The 20,743-nt window shown below is 39.6% G+C and overlaps 1 protein-coding gene across 2 annotated transcripts; it reads right to left on the bottom strand.

The window, feature by feature from the left end:
* Positions 1-214: 214 nt before the first annotated feature.
* SPTY2D1 (SPT2 chromatin protein domain containing 1) lies at positions 215-20,642 on the bottom strand. Of its 2 annotated transcripts, XM_068944885.1 has the most exons (7): positions 20,426-20,642; positions 11,075-11,189; positions 7,935-9,569; positions 6,892-7,057; positions 6,141-6,218; positions 3,846-3,955; positions 1,446-1,579 (listed from the first exon to the last, which is right to left on the bottom strand). In XM_068944885.1, exons 1-6 carry the CDS (start codon positions 20,483-20,485, stop codon positions 3,859-3,861), a joined length of 2,151 nt encoding a protein of 716 aa, XP_068800986.1. In that variant the 5' UTR covers positions 20,486-20,642; the 3' UTR covers positions 1,446-1,579; positions 3,846-3,858. The 2 variants fall into 2 exon arrangements, with proteins under 2 accessions (XP_068800985.1, XP_068800986.1); XM_068944884.1 differs by having other exon boundaries at positions 215-3,955.
* Positions 20,643-20,743: the final 101 nt, after the last annotated feature.

The raw sequence follows: 20,743 nt of genomic DNA, 5'->3' as shown, positions 1-20,743 counted from the left end.
CTAAGCTGCCAGACACCCTATTGATTTTCAGATCTTTTCTGAACGTTTAAGTGACCCCATTACATTTCATAACTCTTGCTGGCATGAGAAAGTGAAAATAATTCTTCTTGAAGAAAACTCAAGCTTAAGTGTTGCATGTGACAGCTCAGAGGAAAATACAGCAGAAAAGAATTCTGAAAAGCCTTCCATAAAGTAGACCAATGCGAAATAGCAGTAAAATGTTTAATGCCTGTAATTTATTGTATACATACTCTGCAAAACTTTCATATGCATTCGGTGTGTGCACAAAAGTATACACTTTCTTGACAACACCAGAAAACAGATAAGCTACTTAAAGAGTTTTTAAACCTGATTTGTCACATTGTGTAAAAAGACATTGTGCACAACTGATATCCCCAAAGAAAAATCATTGGCTAAAACTAGAAGCACCCTTATTTACACACTAACACTTTAATATTGCATCACACCCACTCACCAAAATAAATAGAAGTACATTCATCACAATTTAAACACCAGTCTCTCTCCATATATATTTTTTCTGTCACATTTTGGTCTCCAGAAATAAGCTATATCTAGAAATATGCATCAGCTACTAGATTAAGTTACAAAATGCAAAAAAAATAGAAAATAGTTTTCCTGGACAATATTTTGGGCTTTACACAAAAATAAATCCAGATTTCCATAGAGATCTCATATACTTCTTGAAAGATTTTTATTTTAAAGCACAGCACAGAGTTGCACGCTAAGGCTTCCTGTGATATGCAAAACCCTGGCCTCCAAAAGACATCGCTGTAAAGTGTAAATACAGCTCAAATGTAAATACAAGACATTTTCAAAAAAGTAGTCATTAATAGAAAGTGCCCTTCATTTGAGTTAGCGTTATCATCAGTTAAGTAGCTACTGTAATTGTGCAATCAAAGCCAGACCTGGAAGGGTTTTTATGAAAACTGTGTCGTCATTTCACACTATCAAGTTTAAGGATACAGAATCTGAGATAGTAGAAACTGACCAACCTTTTTATATTCCTACATTCATTAATTGTTTTTTGACACAATTTAGTTAAAGGCACATTGTCAGTGAATTACAAATCTAAAAACTAAACCAGAATTTCATTAAATACAATTAAATCACTAGCTTAACATCAGATCCTCATAAACCAATATAAGCATTCTTCCAATTTTAATTAACTTCAAATTCAGATACACTTTGGGAGAGTACTCAAGTACTCTTTTGAGATGAAGAAAATGAATTATCTGGTCAACAGTAGGCATTTTTGAATCCAAGGTCAGGAATTAAGAAAAAAACAGAAATTCTTGGTACCTTCCTAGCCAATTTACAGAAAAAAAATGCAGCAAATGCAAACATTAAAACCCATTCATTTGTACAAAATTTGAAAACCATTAGCATACAACCCATGCCAGTTATGAGACAGTAATTCTTGATTGTAAAATTACAAATGTGTTCTTGAGTTATTTTTCATATGAAATAAAAAAAAATTAAACAATGATTGTGTGAAGAAAAACACAGGTATACAGTGTCTTAGGGAGGCTGCCAGAGCAGAGTACATTCCAGTCACCATCTACAAGACAAATGACAAAGTGCTTTACTGATTAAGAAATTTAACTGATCTTGTACAAAGTGAATTAAAATGTATCATTACTGCATTGGTAAATAAAACCAGAGTTTTATTTAACTTTCACTCATCTGAAACGCAAACTTAATTTCAGACTGAACCAATTTTGAATTAATACAGTTCTTGCATTTCAGAAGAGCCTGTATTTTCAACCATGCAGGAAATTGCTTGCAACCAATATAGTTATCCGGGTCAACAAAGGCCTAGAGCCTTCCTCCAGCCGCTATAAAACAAAAAACAGCAACTTGATCATGGTCCCAGTAGTCATTGTCCTGAATTGATAATTCTAGCAACTACAACAGAAAACAATTTTAGATGGTCCCATTAAGCAGAGTATGACACACATTTATAGACAAGCAGTGAGGTTACACTATCTCGCATGGCCTTAAATGTATACACTGAGAAACATTTTTATTAGTTAATATAGAAAGTTAAAAATTCAGAGGAGCAATGATGCAGTTATCTTCACCTGGGCTCCCTGCCAACTAATACTGAATTAGCTCATAGTATCCATCCAAATAGCTTACTCATGTTAGTGTTATGCTGAAGCAGTGAAATGCTACACCATTGACAGAAAATGACTCAAAAAGGCAAATTTGTTTTTTCTTACATTAAGAGTCAGATGTTTAAACTTCAGCCACTTCCAGAGCTGTTCCTTACAGCTTGTTGCTGAAGTGCTATTTCTGGAGGCAGCACTGTTGAAGAAGTACCTCCTGATAGGAAGAGTTCTCTTTCATTGTTTTTCTACTCAGGAAGTAATTTTTCCCTTTGTATTTATTGGCTCCCCCCCCCCCCCCCCCGCCTCCCTCCCATACACCAAAAGCCTTTGTAGTACTTTGCCAAATACTTCTAGTATTAAAACACAGTAACTGTTTAAGGGGCTAAAGCCAGAGGTCCTGTCGAGGCTTGGAGCCTGAGGCATAGGTGAGTAGTGACACTGGTGAGCTTTGAAAGGGAACCTGGAGAAATCAAAGTAGATGCAACACCATTTGAGATTCATGCTCTCAAGTGCAAGCCCTGTAGGCTTGCATGAACCCCTGTGCCAACTGTAAACAAACTCAGTTACTGAAGGAAACAGTCTTTAAGTGCATAGATGGAAATAATGTGCAAATATTGGCATTAAAATAGGTAACTGAACTCTCTTGATAACTAACATTTTATATTTTTTGTTTGATGAAATTAATCAGAATTATTCTCTAGATGTTAGATAGTATGAAGTCATTAATATCAACGAGTTGCAAATACAGTAACACAATTTCATTCTGATGTTCTTTCCAAACAGTAAACCTGATGCAATGACTGCTTCACATGTTAAATAATTTAAAAACACCTGATTTTTAATGCAAGAGAAAACAATGTGCGCTGCACGCTCAATTTGTAAAAGCAGCAGAAACTGTTAGACAAATCAGAAGATCTACAGGGCAGGAAAAGAATTCCTAAGCATAGGCTTGCGCCGAAGAGCACAAGCTACATACAAACACTGGAAATTCCTATTTTTCAGGATGTGCATTTGTCATACTGAAATAGATTGGCATTGAAATTCCAGGCACAGCAAAAGCCAACATAATTTTTTGGTCATTTCTATAACTGCACAATTTGCAAGTGACATGCACTTTTAGAAATAAAAAAGGTCATAGTTTTTTTTAATTGGTTATGTTAAGACACAGAGTCCTCAAATCAGAAAATGTTAGCACTTTATTGCTTTGAACATCTGTGGCAATAGCTGAAATTTACACCCACGCTGTTTCTGTACAGAAGATATTATTTCAATACTTTGAGGGATCTCAACTCAGGAGATTGAGAGCAGGATATAAAGCAATTTTTTTACATCTCAAAAATATCAGAACATTATTCTTTTCTTTGAAGTGAATGCAAAACTAGTTTACTGGTCTATGAGCCCACACAGTTGCAAGTCAGTGCATAGCTAGTCAGTATTTTTGCTGGCATCTTGAACAACTGATTTAATCAATTGAAATATTTACTAATTTTCTTCCCCTTAGGATGCATTAGTGCACTAATTTCTTCATAAAAAACCAACCCTGGCGAGTATTAAAAATAAATATCTTATTTAGGTCAAACTAAAGCCTTGCTTTTCAGTATTTTCATCCCTTTACATGTTCTTTTGCCCTCGAGCAAGCAAATGGAAACTGAAGTGGAGTAAGAGGAGATGTATGGAGGCAGAGGGTAGCAGAAAAACGAACAAAATCAACACCATTTTAAGTTGGTTAACGTGTCCTCAGCTTCTTTGACTGTCTCTTGCGTTTCAATTCCTCTTCTTCTCGCTTCAATTCTTCTAAGTCCTCCTGAACACCAAGTCTCAAGCTGCCAAATAAGATGACATCCTTTACAAAGTGCTACTCAAGAAACATTACATTTGACTTCTGTGTTTTCCCTCAAGAAAAACAATCCTAAAAATTATCACAGTTGATTTAAGGAAAAATATCTTAGATCTATTCAACAATAATCATAGGTATTCTTTAAGAATACAGCTTTAAGAAAAAGGACAGTGTACAAAAAAATAGAGATTCTCATCTCCGAAACAGTCAAATCTTCTCAGGAAGAATGATTTAACTTTTTTCGGCAAGAAAAAAATCATTATGGGAAAAAAATGACTTTGAGAGGTCCTTCTTTATTGAACATAAACTGCTGAAAAGTGTCAATCAATTCTCCCCAAGCTAACTCTCCCATGCAATCATGGCGAGAAGCTGATCTGAGACAGTCCTGCTAAGAACCACCTAAGCCTTTTATCTTGGCAAGGTGAGAACAGACACACGAGAAACAGTAGAGAAGCAACCGATGGTGTTGCGGCTCTGACTTTGGGCACAATTTAGGCATGACACATTCTACCTCAGTCCATCTTAGCTGCGAGGGCACTGGTGAACAGGCACGTGAAGGAGGCACTGCAAAATACAGCACGTTCTAGCTATCTCCCTGTCTAGTTTCCTCTGCTTCCCAGAAGTCAGTATGTTGAAACTGAGAGTCAAGAATTATTTCGACAACATCAACAATCACTGACCTCCTCTTCAATAAAGGGCAGAGGCTGGAGAGTCTCGCTGGTTTGATACTACAAATGGGTGTGAAAGAGCTACTGCCTCAGCTTGCAGCCCTACAAAGTGCATTTGTGTCTCTGTTGTTTGTAACGGAGCAGTGCAAGGTAGCTTGCACCGTAATACAAGAGGAGCAACATGACAATCTATCCCGATTCAACTGTTCTGGATAACTACTCCAATACAGGCTCTAAAACAGATTTAATGCCTAAATAAATTAAGGAAGTAACTTGAACTCAGGAAACTGCCAAACTGAGAACAAAAAAATACATCAAGTATAAGTGTAATCAAATTCTGGCTTGAAGCATCACTTTTAACTTAAAACTTCATAACAATTATGATTTTAGCAGGTTTGCTTGGTTAGAAAGAGCTTCTGATTTTAAGGTCAATGCCTTTAACTACAAAATCTCAGCAAAAAGTAGCTGAGGATACAAAAAAAAGTTATACTCGAACTCAAAAGTTATGGTTAAGGTTCATACCACCCCTTCTTTTATAAAAGTAAGCGTAGTTAAGAGTTAGCCAGGTATTCAACCTTGCAAAGCCTCACTCCAGATTCCCAGGAAGAGTATCCAGTGAAAAGCAACACCTCTAACGTTCCAGTTGTTTCTTATAACTCCATTTAACAGACTACTGTAGCTTTGAGAGCTGCAGCTATTCCCAGGAATAAGGAGGAATAAGGACATTGCCTAAACTTGAAGATACAAGCTTCCAATACTCTAGGCCCCATCTGAAGGGGGGAAAAAAAGAAATCTCAGTACAACAAAAAGCTTGGTAACTCAGTATATTTTAAATATTTTCTACTACCTATACAAAACAATTGTACAACTTTACAAAGCCTTAACTGTATCACACACTTCTTTCACCCAGCATTAAAAAAACAGAAAAATAAAACAGTTTATGGTTCTGTGGTTAAGGCCAGGTTTTCTGTAACAGCCAGTTAAGATTTGCACAAGTCCAGGGGCTAAAACCATGATCAAACCCAGTATGAAAATCTAGTCATTTTGAAATCACTACTTATAAGAATATCTGTACAGAGTAATAATATACTGAATATAATTCAGTAATATATACTGAAGAAGTCTCCTTCTAGTCCTCAAGAACTAGCAGAATGTTGCAGTGTCTGGAGCAAATTCAAGGGTCCAGCATTAACCTGGAATTTTTAGTATTTGTAGAAACATTTGGGGGCTTAAGTTACTATAAGTTTTGCTCGCAAAACTTATATAATTAATTAGAATGAACACAGATTTGTTTACTATACCCACTATTTCACTGGCAGGCTGGCTGCCCGAGTTTAATCTTTGTACCTAAGCTTTTCTATCAAGAATGGCAAGACTTAACTCTGCTATAAGTAATAGTATGGTCAGGGATACATTTAATCAGCAAGAATCCACTCTAACTTGCTCGGTGACTTCAAACAAACTCCCCCCACGCTTTCTATTGAAATTTAAATCTATGCCTACCTCCTAGCTTCTTCTTTCTGTTGCTCTCTCCAGCTGCTCTCCATATAACGTAAGGCATAATCACTTTCATCTTTGTATCTGGAAGTTAAATACTCATGTTTAGCACACTAAAAATAAAACATGATCATGTATGGCTGTTATGAATTAACATTCCTTCTTGAAAAAAGAAAATTACCCTGCCATTTACTATTAGATTTTAATGTTTCGAAAGAATGCAAGTTCCAAGTCATTAAAATGCTTGCTTTATTATACCTTATTGTCAGACAAGAGTAAAGTATTAAAACAAGCCAAATAAGAAATTTCATTTTCCAACAGTTCCTATCCAGACTTGCCAAGTTAGATCCTCCTCTGAAACAGTTAACACTATTGCAACTCAGCAGTTTACACGCAGGCAACTGCATTTGACATACTCTAAAGTATTGCAGGCTGCTGTAGAAAGTGTTGAACACCCAATGACAGACAAGATTTGAGTTACACACATGAAAAGTTGAAAATGCAGTGTTTTGTTTTCCAGTTGTCTCATTTGCACCACATTTTATTGCTCCTCAGAAGAGCACGCAGGCAGTGTGAAAAGTGAAGATCCCTTCTGTACAGAAGCAGCCCTAATGCCTAAGCTTCTGCAATGCAAGAACGTTTATGGATGCCAAGACTTTACTCATTTATCTCAAATGTTCAGTTTTATTCTTTGAACTATACTAACTTCCGTTAAGAGTTTGTTTTGTGATATCTTAACTAACTTAGGCTTTCTTACCTTTTCCGGTCATATCCAAATATTTCCCGAATATGCTTTGATATTTCTTCTTGGGGTTCCCCTTCATCTTCAATGAAATCATCCATTTCAGAGTCATATTCATCATCATCATCATCTTCTATCTGCCTTTTGTAACTAACGGGTGGGAGAGAAGGTCTTCCAAGACCTAAATGAGAGAAGAGTAAAGAACAGCATTAATTTGTCTCAGAACACAGTTATTTTAGATGTTTGCTTCTTCATAAAAAAGTGTTTTTTACAGTACTTCTGGCTGTGCCCAGGGCATGGACACTTATAACTCTGCGCTTCAAGGTGGAAAAGCTCTATCTTAAGTTAATTAGCAATTCTAAGACACCCAGTAAAAGAAAATATTTCCTCTAAGCTGTGTTATGGATGACTACATCCATCAGTACCATCAGCTGCATCCTGAGAGAGCTACCACACAAAAGTCTACGTTCTTGTTCAGTCTATCGGTTTTCTAAATACTTCCTTGCAAGTTTCCATGCTTTTTATCTCTGCTCAAAAATCAGTTTTTAAGAGTATTCACTTACTGATGGCAGATTCACACACAGTGAAATTTACCAAGACACTTAAGCAATGATCAGTCACAGGTTTGCTGTAAGGTTCTTTTTTTTTTTTTTTTTTTTTATTTACTGCTTTAAGCATCTGTTACTTAAGGCACTACTAAGTGTCTATGAGTAACTGCAATTTTAAATTACACAGGAAGTGAATCCTTCAATTCTTTCCCTTTTAACATCATTCATATGCCAACATCTATCACAGGCTGCTTAGTTTTCTTTCATGTAAAAACTTTATCATCCAAGTCCTCATTTCAGGTAGCGTGGGTAGGGGGTGAAAACAAATAAGAAGTTGCAAAGGGGGAGAAAAGCAGTCCATTGGTAAACGCACTCTTAAAAAGGCAAATATGATATTTTATCCACACCTTTCTAATTGCATCTACAATTGTCAAAGGCCCTCATTGACCCAAAAATATGGAAGAAATAGCTCCTAGGTTGAAAGATCTTACGTGCTATAAAACTTCATACCTTGTGGATGAAACACTGGTCTATGCCCTTGAAAAGGTCTCATTCCATTAATCTGTCCGTTGCTAGGCCTTGTGACTAGATTTTTAGAAGAAATTGTTTCTGATACAACAGTACACTTAGGTTTTACAGCTGTACCCAAAGCGCTGCTTGGTCGCCCAGGTCCTGCGCTTGGGTTGACACCTGGCCTTCCCGGTCCTGTACCCAAGCCACTGCCTGGCCTTCCTGGTCCTGTACCCAAGCCACTGCCTGGCCGCCCAGGTCCTGTGTTTGTGCTGGCACCTGGCCTTCCTGGACCAGGGCCCAAGCTACCGCCTGGTCGCCCAAGTCCTGCATTTGGGCTGACGCCTGGCCTTCCCGGACCGGTGCCCAAGCTGCTGCCAGGTCGCCCAAGTGCCATGTTTGAGCTGCTGCCTGGTCGACCAGGTCCCATGCTTGAGCTGCCAGCTGGCCTTCCAGGTCCTGTGCCTGAGCCGTTGCCCACACGCCCAGGTCCCGTGCTTGGGCTGATGCCTGGCCTTCCAGGTCCTGCAGCTGAGCTGCCGCCCAGTCGCCCATGTCCTGTGGTTGAACCACTTCCTGGCCGCCCAGGTCCCACACCAGAGCTGCTGCTCGATCGCCCGGGTCCTGTACTTGAACTGCCACCTGGATGTCCAGGTCCTCCTTTCCCTAAACTGCTACCTGACCGCTTTGCATTGGAGTTAATTTCATGATGAAGGGCCGCAGCACTTCCCAATTTGGTATGGGCAGATTTTTTCAGGTTAGATTCTTTAGCAGATTGCAGCCTGTGAGCCCCGTTGGCTGTTGCTTTTGAGGGTGGAACATGAGTGCTTGAGCCAGATCTTCCTATGCCATTGACAGATGATTTACTGTGACTGCTACCGGTAGAGCTTTTTAAGGAGCCATTTTGTGAGGTTTTAACTTTTTCCATTTGACTGAATTTGGAAGATGGTCGTGCCTGCTTTTCAGTCAATGATGGTGCTTTGGATTTCTTATCAGCACCACTCAGAGAAGAGAGACTGCCTTTTGGAGAGGAATGTTTATCTATTGAGCTTTTGCCAAGCTTTGCATTTACAGATTCTTTCTGAGAAGTCACTTTTTTTGAAGAACTGGATACACCTGTATTCCTAATCTCTTTCTCACTTTTCTTTTTCTCTTTCTGCATTTCCATTCTTTTGTTTTTGCGCTCCAAGTATTCTCTTTCTCTTAATTCCTCTGCTGTCCTGGGTCTCTCCTCTATCTTTTTCACTACTTTTATTTCCACTGGTTCATATTGTTTTTTTTCAGCAAGCCTTAGAAGATCTGTGAAGTTCAGAGGTGCTGGTGCGCTTTTGGGAGGCACCTTTGGTTTCACTGCAGCTTTGGATGGTTTCTCTTCATATTCCTCTTGCTCATGCTCAGATTCAGTCTGACTGTATTCAAATTGTTCAGTTTCATCTTCCGTTGCATACTCAGCCTCTGGAACCTGAGCAACGTTCTCAGAAGTCCTCCTCTTTCTAGGCTTCTCTTCAACAGGAATGCCATTATAGCCATAAAAGTTATCCTTTGTTCGTGAAGCCATAGCTCTTGCCTTTCTGTCATGTTTCAGTTCAATCCGCCTAGCCAAGAGATCTTCTTTCCTCCTTTTCTCTTCCAGTGCTGTAGAAGAAAACCAGGGAAAAGTTAAGCAAAAGCGCTCTATTTTTAGTTTCAATTACTTCCTATCGATAAACCATTTAAGACAAAAGTTTATGGATATCTGGCTAAGAGCTATTTGAAACAGATACAAAGACCAGAGAGTCATCAGAAGTCTGGTAACAGGGCAGGGGACCTAGACAACCTAATCCACCTGAATCAGCTACTCAAATTCAAAGACGAACAGTTAAGCCAACGCCACTATTGCACAACCCACTAAAGTGATGCAACAGAAGCACCTCTCTGCATAATACTATGCAAACTAAGGGGAACTACTGTGTAAAGCACAGGGCTCCACACAGAATATCTGTGGAAAGGAAGGAAATTTTGGGATCAAACAAGAGAACTGCAATTGTACAGAACTTACTATTGGATGTTTAAAGGAAGGTGTGGAAAGGGAGGGATCAAGGAAGAACAAGTATTGGAAAACAGAGCGTGCACATGGCAGCAAAGGAGGAGCAGAGGGAAGAGGCCAGACAGGGGTACGCAAGCTGCTGTTCAGTATCTGTCTGACAGAGCCCTGTGCCTGATCTCCGCAGCCTGTCCTATATTCTTACTAAACTATTTTCTGCATGAACATGTGCTCTATTTTGAGTACCAGTGTCCATGATCTACTGGCAAAATTCAAGTTGAATTAACTGGTAAACAGGATGAAAAGTCTGGGGGCCAGATACCGGAGACACCAAGGCTACAGGGGCCACATACCAAAGACTCAGGAAAAGGGGTTTCCCTGAACATCAATCCCTAGAAACAGAATTGGACTATTCACACTGCATTTTATATAGGTGCCTGTAAAGGCAGTGCCCTGCTGCCTATGTTAATTTATTTGTCTACGGCTGTACCCATACAGAGTGTGAGCACATGCCTATTTGGAATTCATGCTTAGTCTTGCTTCTGGATAGACTTTGAAAAAGGGATAAGTGCAGATTTTCATGACAGGCCAGGAGGGGAAGAATCCCCTGGGTCATCCAGTCCACTGGATTCAGCTACCCTTAAGAGAAGGTGAACATTAGAAACAATGCAGTCATAGTTTCTTCTATAGACTAAAGGAAATTTAACACAATAAAAAAAAATTGTGGCACAAACAAAGCCTCTGCCATAAAAGTTAAAATTCAGACTGCATTGATATAGCAGATTAAGACAGCACTGTGAACAATAGGAAATCTGTTTTGACACAAATACAGCCTTTTAAAGTTACAAAGTAACCAAAAAACCAGGATGCTTTCTTGTAGCATCTCTTCACCTTAACTACTTCCTGACCTCTGACAGTAAAAGCTAAGGTAGCCGATTAATATTTAAATTCTTAAGAAAGCATCCCTAACCCTTAATTTTCCTTCTGCTTTCACTTAGCATCAGTTGTATGCATAAATTCAAGGAACAGACGAATAGTTGTATCTGCAAGAGGAAAAGTCCTAAAAAGTGAATGAAACTTACTAGCAGGAACTATTATGGACAACATCAATAGTTACCTTTTTTCCTTTTTTCTTCTTCTTTCCGTCTGAGAAATGCTTGCACTGCTGCAGACTCTACGCCTTTGACTTTCGGAACCTTTTTGGGAGGACCAACGGCCAAACTGTATCTTTTCTGCAAAGAACAAACAAATATGTCAGAAAGAAGTTAGAGTTGTAAAATCTTGAAGAGTTTTTAAAATTGAGAAGTTTAGTACTAATCAGTCACGTACAGCCGTGTACTTGACTTTAAGCATAGAGACGGCACTGAGTAATAAACAACGAATTTCCACTGAAGCTGGCGGCGCACTCAATTGTGCAAAGGAACAGGCAGGAAACCAGAAAATAGGTAGGAAAACCAAAACAAGTAAAATGTACAAGGAGGAATACAATAGCTATACCAGTAATGGAACAAAAATTTTCAGTTCAGCCTTACACTCTGACCAAGCAGGAAACAAAAGCAGCATATAATCCAAGCTGTCAGAGTTCCTTTGTTTTTCGTACTGCAGGTTTACAGGTTCATTATGGCTTTCAGCTTTTTTTGTGGATGCTCGTATCAGTTTAAGAGCACCTTATTCAGTAAAAATATAATTATTCCTAAGGTAACTGGAATGCAGACCTCATCAGCGTAATTAGTAGGCTGATCTAAAATCAATGACATCATTTTGATTTTAGTTCCTGTAGTAGCAGTCCTAACTGGAAAACTGTAGTACATCAAAGAGTTCGTGATCTGTGTAACAGTAGACCTGATGCAGCGCAGGCCTGCTGTGTGCTGTACTTATCAACTGACCACTGGATGAATTTAACCAAATAATTGTAACATAGAAGCCTGTATATGACTCACTTGGCACCTGGTGATTATACCACCTGCACGTGTAACCTTACCTCGAAGTCAAGCAGCTCATTTTCATGTAACATCCTTTTGCCTGGTTATAGACATGAATAGAGTTGTTTACTTCTGTCACATTTCAGTTCAATCCATCTATATACATCCTATAAAAGCTCTAAAGACTACAACGCTGGCAAACCTCACCATGGACAGGATCTGTGCGGTGTGGCACACCCTGACTAGAAGACCATCTAATGCTGTACGATTCTAGGATCCCAGCATCTGAAGGGGCATAGGGTTATCTATGCTATATGCTTTTTCTTTCACATCTCCAATAAGTGATATTTTCATCAACACCTTACAGCATCTGCACGCCTTTCTTACTGGAATCTATAAGGAACACTTACACTTAAACCCGTTCAGACATAGTCTTTCATAAATGTTCTAATCATCAGACTGAGCTTCAGAGGGACACAACTAAAACAGAGAGAAGATTTCTGATCTTGCCACAAAAACAGGCTAGAGAAGATAAATGAAGCAATGAAATACACAAAGAAATGATGGCAAAAAAGACACAACAGGAAGGAGTCAGTTAAATCCAGAAACAGGTGGAAGGCAGAAAAATATATTTAGAAGTGCTTTGATATTAGAGAAGTTCTTTTTTTTGGATTTTGATAGTAAGATAATAGATTAGAATTTGAAACATATTAGGGAAGGAAGCTGTAGCTGATTCAGCTTCAGCTCAGAGTAAGTGACTTTTGCTTAGCCTAAGTGCCTGAAGTAGATGAAGCCTGCAGCCTCAGGGCCGAACTGTATGAACTCAAACATTGTCAACAATGTAACTGCAAAACCCGTTAAAATCAGCTAATGAGGATATAAAATAGGATGCAGGAGACAAGATGGGATGCACTTGGATTGTGGTTGACCTTCGAGGAGATAAAGGACTATGAAAGACAAGGACATGGCAACCAGCCTGGGATGCAGGCCAGGACCTGTCAGAAGGAGAGAGATACCAATCAGGAGAGAGACCACTGACTCAGTAAATAAGACTGGAGGAGATCCTCACTGGCAGGTGGGGAAATAAGACTGTAAAGACTATAACTACCTCAGAATCTCTTTGCTTGGGGTCCCTCCCCCCCGGGAGGCACCCAGCTCAAGCTGTTACTTTGTTGTACCACCAATTAATTAAATAATTTTGCTGCTATATGGGCGTGAGACTCTGCTCCTCGGAAACCTAGGGTCAAGCTGTTTCTACAACAAACGATCTTCTGCATGGAAAGTTAGGATTCTCACCAAATGAAAGCTGTGAAGTGGGGTCTCAAATAAAACATTTTAAGCAAAAAAAGAAATATGGAACAGAAGTCAGTACTGGTACAAATACTTTTCTATACTCCTATAGCCTTACGCAACATAACATGAAAAAGATTACATGAAAACGTGTGGTGAAAGTATCTACATCCAAATATTTTTGGGGCAAGAAATAGGCAAGCCTGTAGCATAAACTCCTACAGATTTCAATACCTAACAACGTTAAGCCTCAGTTCTAATTTTCGATTCATTAGAACAGCAGCACATGCATAGATATTTGGATTACTTTTATTTAAATAACATAGAAAAATCATGTATTATCCTGTATATACATATACTAAGATATAAGGTTCAGAGGTTCATTTCTAAAAATGCAGCCAAAACTGGCTCCAGGAAGGGCAGATACAATAGCAGCTGTTAAAGTTGCCTTTAATAATTTCTGAAATGACTAAAACAAAACTATAAAGCTAAACCATTCATCTACATTCCAGAAGTAAAACCCGACATACAGCCTCACCACATTAAAGAGCTACTACAACCAAGCTCATTTACTGAGATTCATCTTCACATACAAGTGTCTGCCAGAACCTGAGAACGACTTCTGTACACCTGCAGCACTTTGAGATGCTCCTGCTTTGAACGATTTTTGGTACTTACAAGTGAAATGATTAGAATCAATCATAATTGCTAGGGCTACTTAAAGAATAAGATGACTCCTGGAGCTGGGCCCGTCTTTTCTAGAAGGGCATGAGATTTCCTGGCCTCCTCCACACCCTAAGTTCTGCAGCTTGCTGTTTACAACATAAGGCATTCTAAGAACTGATCGTTCAGGAAACCTGAACCACAAGGCAATACTTCCTGTCAATTTTCGGTGAAATGCAATCCTTGACTCAGTAGCCTGAAGGAGTCTAGCATGCTTGATCTAAATCAGAAAGGACATGGAAGTAAATCATTATTAATGAATATTTTTCTCAGAAAAAGGTTGAAGCAAATTAGTGGACATCTTAACAGCAATTCAAGGTACTCTGTCTGTAGCATACTAGCCAAGTAAGTTACCTTATCCCCAAAGTTAAACATAGCATGTTTTGTCATTGGTAACCTAATTCAGAAAAATTGGGTTTACCTATTCAGTTTCTACATAGTTTGTTTTTGTTTTTTTTTTAAAGTACAAAGCAGAGGATTTTCTAAAAGTGTCTTAGGTCTAAGAAACACTTTTGAAACTGCTTGAACAGCAGGGACAAACGTAGATAGCTCTATCATGTTAGAAGGCTTTATAAAGAATTAAAGTGATAGGGAAGCAGTTTTCAGGCTTTGTTTTGTTGCGCTGAACACTCCTAGGCAGGAACAGGTTTGGAAAGCAGCCTGACAAACATGCTGTTGATAATGTGCAAAGTTATGCAAAATTCAAGACGATCTTCCTACCCAGTAACTTTTGTTTATATTGATTTCCAAGTGAAAACACAACTAAATATTTCATAGACAGAGATTCCTGTATTGGGAATCACTACTTCCATTGATGCATGTTTTGCTCACCTTCATTTGGAAATAGTATAAAATAACCAACTTAAGTTTACTTGCCTTAAAAGCAATGAAGCTTTCACTTGTTCTACAGGCCCTGATAAAATGTTTTACTTACACCACAAATTAACACAATGTCAAACTCCAGGTAAAACGGACAAAGTAAACAGGGACACGTCACTACTTTTTTCCAAACAGCAGCTGCACTAATCAGGCTTTTTATACCTATACAGAGTCGGTTAAATCAGCAGAGAAACAAGTGTGTTCAGTCTTTGGAAGAGAGTAGGTCAAGCTATTCCAGAACACTGCACTACTCACACTGTAAACATTCATTATCTCCCAGGGTAGCACCCAGTGACATCTCACTACCTGGATATTGCCAAAACATGAAGCGGGCGCTGCTTTATCCACAGAAAGAAAAAAAAAAAAAAAAAGGAAAGTGTATACCCTCAAGGAATAAAGCGTCCCATCACTGAGCAGCGCTTTTAGAGCACAACTCCTCTGACCTTTGAGATTTTTTCGTTTTTACCTTAGCATCTTTGAATGTTGCCATAACTATATGCCCACTAACTGGTGATCTCTGAATCCGACCAACGGTACTTTAAGAGTATGCTGGAAAGTTCATTAAAGTGAAAAACATTTGGTTTCTGCTTGCAGCCTGAATAAACTGGTTCAGCAGTCTAGCATACTAAATTACGTGAAAACCAATAAAGAAGCAGTTTTTCTGAAATGTATACTCAAAAAAAAGATTAATTAAAAATTAGGATTAATAGGGCAAATAAATATAACTATATAAGGGTTTATAATATACATACAATATATAACCCCCGTCCCAAAAGGCAGGATGCTGGTGTCCTGGGAATCAGCCTTGGGCTGCAGCCACTACAAGTGAGCCCTGGGGACCACAAATATAACTGCATAATCTGAAATCGAGGTTATGCTCTTAAATCACTGCCCTGTATGCCTTTCTGTCTAAAAGCTGGCACATGATTCTGATACAGTTGCAGCTCTTTTGATATCAACACTGAACTGCCAAAGATTAGACCGTAAAACCCAGATTTTTATGAAATTATTGTAAACTTCGTTGCATCCAAATTAGGCCCAAGAGGACTCGGTACCAGACCAAACCAAAGCAATAGACCCAGAAAAAAAGCAGTAGAGATATTCCCTTTAATAATACATATTTACACATGTATCAATGCAAAATATGAAACTGATCAATTTTGCATAACCCAGTTTGAAGTAAAGCACTTGTGCAAGCAGTCATTTCTGTTATGGACATGCCTATACAATCTAACAACTCCACTTGTACTATCAGTTTAGGGCGGCTTCCATAGGTTGCCACACAATTTTATTAGCAAGTTATGTGGCCCCTATATAATGTTTTAAGAGAATTTTCTTTTTCCAAACCATTGGTGGAGTTATGCAGCTTTCTTCAAGGAGAAGTTCCTTCCATACCCCCCCTCAGTAATCTTCAGGATATAACTTTCTGAGAGCATAACTAAGGGTTCATTGGCACAATTAAGTCACATATACCTCCTTGTTTTTGGTCGCTCCTTTTGTTGTGCCCTATTGCTAGTCCCTCTCTAAAGGCTGCTCTCCAAACTGATCAATAAGTGGCCATCTGTGTTTACAGCCCAAGGGCCTCTGGCATCATCCTGTGCTTGTACTGTCAAGGCCTCCGCTTTAGTCTTATCAGACAGAGTCCCATTCCAGGGTCACTGGCAGTTCACCCTGTGTAGCTTTGGCTTCTTAGCATACTCACATCTAATGCATTCCCAATTACTTGTTATTAATATCTAATTATAGCAAAGTTAACAGCAGTTTTCAAACGTGCATACATTTGTTTGATTCTCTTCAGGTTACAATATCCCTTAGGAAGATAAATGCTACAAGTATTTTAACCATAACCTCATACTGTTCTTCAGCTCTGTAAAACCAATTTAACAAGGACATGCATTTTACTACTAAAAAGTAATTTTCTTAATATTTTGCAACTGCTACTGTCATAACACCCAAGCTGCACCGTTTGTTAAAAAAAAAAAAAAGCAGAAATATTTTTTCTTCTGTTAAATGGTGCTTCAAACTGTTAAAAAAAACCCAGCATGCGTCACTGTTTCCTTTATATAGTGATACTGCAGTCCTCATTTTTGTCTGTTTATGTGAGAAGAGAGATTAGGAACGGGAAAGCTCACTAAGTTTTGCACATTTTAGTCAGCATTGGCAAGAGCCTGGAACTTAACTATCAAATACAGTCAAGCTGAGACTAAAAGCCCTCCTCCTCAATCCCTGCCAGCCTGTTACATTACATATCTTTCTTTCCTCCTCATATGAATTCTGATATAATACATAGAAGATTCCTAGGCCCTGCTTTTGAGACAAGTTTTAGTAACATAATATAAACACCTGAAGACCTACCGAAAAGGGGCCTGATTCTGTAATGAATCTATGATAAAACCATATTTCGCAGCCATTCTTTGTACTTCTCTTAAAGGGCTTCTGCTACCTATGGTTAAACATTCAATAGTAGTCTGCAAGTTACAATTCCACCAGAAGACTTTTTAAGCACACCCGGTTATCTGTTGAACAAATTTTTGTCATGGTAGTACTTCCCAAACATTACTTCTCAAATACTTAAAAGGACTGCAATTTAAAGGCAAATAAGCAGGGAAATGCAAATCAAATTTCTGACAACTACATTTATCTGTCAAATTTGCTGGAGGTTTTTTCTTAAAGATTCATACTTGCTATACATGATCAGTCTGACTTGAAATGAGACTTCAAGTGCTGACGTGGATGACTAGATGTTTCAGTTTTGGGTCACCTCTTTGCAGTTAAGTGCCAATCTGTTTCAGTTTTTTAACTGCACTATTTTGCAAGTCCTGTATATGAAGAATTCGTCCTCAGTTAAAAGGAGAAACCAATATGAGTGTATTTCAATTTCTGATAAATTATTAATAGTAGTAGAAAGAGAAGGTGAGATAAAAGGATGGCTTGGTTTATAACTATGCTCACAGCGTTTCTTAAAATGACTGCAATTTCATACTTCAAGCATCTTCTATCCAAAGGTCTCCAAGCACTTCTACCACATGCATTACGTCACAGGACAGTCTTGCAGAATAATAGGGTATACCAATTCCACAAACAAGAAAATACAGACATAACAGTGATTTAAGCCTTTTTGAAGTCACAGTAATCTCATGTAACTAATAACATGCCTAATCAAAGCAAGATCACATCAGGAATCTAAAGAACTGCTGAATATAAACACCCATAACTAGAGCTATATTCAACACTGAAGCCCCTCCAGAATGTTACATGAGAAAAACCCATAACTGAGGCTCTTTTCAGCAACTGCTACGAATGTTATAAGCAACACATCATTAATAACTTTTATACAAGCTCATACATGGACTGTTTTTTTTAGAAAGAAACTCTGATGTAATTAATAGTGCATTGAAAGGTTTATTTCAGCAATGTTCCCTTTGGATCTGGATTTCCGTAGGGAGATGAACAAGCAGGTCTATTTTTACAGGAACGTGATGCAATACTATCACTGTTTCATGATACAGTAATAATGAAAACATTATTTCTTAAATAGTTCCTCTATAGTTTCCAGATTTTCTATATGCCACCTGTATGCGTTACTCTATTTTTTTCACTACCATAAATGTGAAACCATTACCTTAGCGCGCTGTAGACTTGCCCTTAAGCTTCTCGAAGGAGAATTCACAGGATATATTGATGAACATAGAAACTAACAGTTCTGGAAAACTCTTAATTCTACATGCCATCAAGTTTTGTTAATTAGTCTGTACTGCATTTTTAATCTAAAATATTTATATATTTATAAATATAAGTTTTATATATCTATAAAGATTATATGCTTCTCATGTGAATAGCTTTTATGCACTAGTTTTAATCTAGTGGGGTGACTTAGATGTCTAAGTATCATAAAAACTCCACGTGCCCTCTTACGAAACCTAGGAACTGCAGATAACCTCAAATAGTGTCAAGTGCAGCACCCCTTTTGCTCGGAGACCAAGGCCTGTACAGTTAAAAGCTACACCACTAACACACTACAGAGCCAGGCAATCAATGCTGTCTCAGGTATGCAGTGAATTGCACTCTCGTTCCTTACTTAATCAAGTAAATCCTAATCCTGCTTTTTCTAAAAACAGTAACAATACTCTCATCCTTTGCACAAGGAGTGGGATCATCTCCCCCAACAGAACATGGCAGCTATTTCCTCAGTACATCATCACAGTTTATAGCAATTTGTGACATTAAAAAGTAGTGTAGGACATTAAAACTCCATGAGAAAACTAAGAAGGCAGAATGTAATTTTGAACATCCAAAGAACTACAACCATCCAATGACAGTTTAGTGAAACACCTGTTGTAACAGGAAGTCATAAAATATCTTACCATGTTTCTATACCTGATAGTGTTCTATTTATATTACAAATTATATTTCAATATGGAATCAGGGGAAAACTAGATCAGGCTAAATAATTAAAGAGTAGATTTTATACTTTTTTTTAAAAACACAATGGAGTCTGATGAATTACGCATATCTACCATATGGTTGGTCCACATTATCAACAGCCACAATATTAGCGAATATTAACAAAGTTGAACTAGTTAAATAGAGACATCACAATAACCTAAGTTCTAGAGAGCCTCCGTTTTAGCAGTGTCATAATGAAAGAGCATGCTTTCTCTGTGTTCCATACAGCTCATGCTAAAAGCTACCTTCCCTTGTTTACACTGGTATAACCAAGCTAATCATAGAAACACAGAACTCTTGACACCAGTCGAAGAACAGAAAGAAGTGTTTCCCTAGCTGGTGGCTACTGAAGGGAAAATATTTTTTTATCCAAATAAGCATACCTGACTTGTAATTCAGCCCCTGCCAACGCAATGAAACCCAATATTACAACGTACCAAAAGGCCGCAGGCTCTTCCTACTGCCAGACTTCATGTAGCCAAGGAAGTGAGTTATTTTATACTGAATGAACTATTTGATTTAGAAGATAAACTGCTGAAATGCAGACTTCAGAACAATATTCATACGAAAGAAATCAAACGCTGTTCATCAGTCCTCTTGTTATTGTGGCTGCGGTCCACTCCTTAGCAAGGCCAAACAAATAGACTAGACTACTCGGTAAGCAAGTTCATCCAAAACTTGTCATTCTTTGTCCCTGACCCGCACTGGAAACGTGGCAGGCTTCTGCTTTCAGAGCAAACAAAACAAGTTATCCGCTTTTAACCACAACCGCTGCCTTCCCCTGCCTGCACCGCCGGCTTTGCTCTCCGGAGCTCGACGTTTTTGGCAACTACAAGGTCCAAGCTCGGGTTGCCCCTTCCCAGCTCCGGGAGCGCCGAGACCTGTTGACAGAAGGAGCCCCCTCCCCCCCCCGCCTTGGCCCGCTGCCCCCACCCAACAGCGAGCACGTGCTGACGGCCAGGCGAAAGGCCTGGCTCCCGGCCGGCCGGGCAGGCTCGGCCAGGGCCGGTCAGTCCCGAAAAACGGCTTACGCGGCCAATTTCCAGGCGGCGACTGACGCGAGGCGATAAAGGCCCAAGCGAGACTCCGAGGAATCCTGCGGGCGCCGCCTCCCCAACGGCTTTAACGGCCACCGGGCTCGCTCGCGCGCTGCCCCTCCCCCCACCTCCCCCCCCCCCGACGGGCCTCGCCGCGGCTCCCCCGCTCACCGGCACCGAGTTCAGCCCCTGCTGCTCCGACGCCACCACGAGGATATTCCGGAAATCCATGGCTGGCTCCGCGCCCGCGGGGAAGCTCCCGACCGGCGGCGAGGCAGCCGCCCTCCTCCCCGCTCCCGTCCGAGCCCGGTAGAGGCGACGCCGGCCCCCGCCGCCCTCCCCGCCCGCCGCTCCGCTCCGCACCGCTCCGCTCCGCTCGCTTCCGGCCGCCGCCGCCTACCCCTTATATCACCTCGCCTCGCGCCGGCGTCACTGCCGCGCGTCACTTCCCGCGTGGCGAGCGCTCGCCTCAGGAAGCGCGGCCGTTGG

The sequence above is a fragment of the Struthio camelus genome, chromosome 5 (assembly GCF_040807025.1).
Source record: "Struthio camelus isolate bStrCam1 chromosome 5, bStrCam1.hap1, whole genome shotgun sequence".
NCBI classification, from domain to species: domain Eukaryota; kingdom Metazoa; phylum Chordata; class Aves; order Struthioniformes; family Struthionidae; genus Struthio; species Struthio camelus.
Note: the sequence above shows the minus strand (reverse complement) of the source record. Positions and strands in the feature narration are given on the sequence as shown.

Bases quoted from the DNA above. Each gene is read 5' to 3' on its own strand.
- SPTY2D1 (XM_068944884.1), bottom strand. From the start codon at position 20,485: ATGGATTTCCGGAATATCCTCGTGGTGGCGTCGGAGCAGCAGGGGCTG. The intron at 7,058-7,934 runs GTATGAAGTTTT...TCTCTCATTTAG, and splicing joins ACCAGTGTTTCATCCACAAG to GTCTTGGAAGACCTTCTCTC. The intron at 6,219-6,891 runs GTAAGAAAGCCT...TTTAACTTCCAG, and splicing joins TTTGGATATGACCGGAAAAG to ATACAAAGATGAAAGTGATT.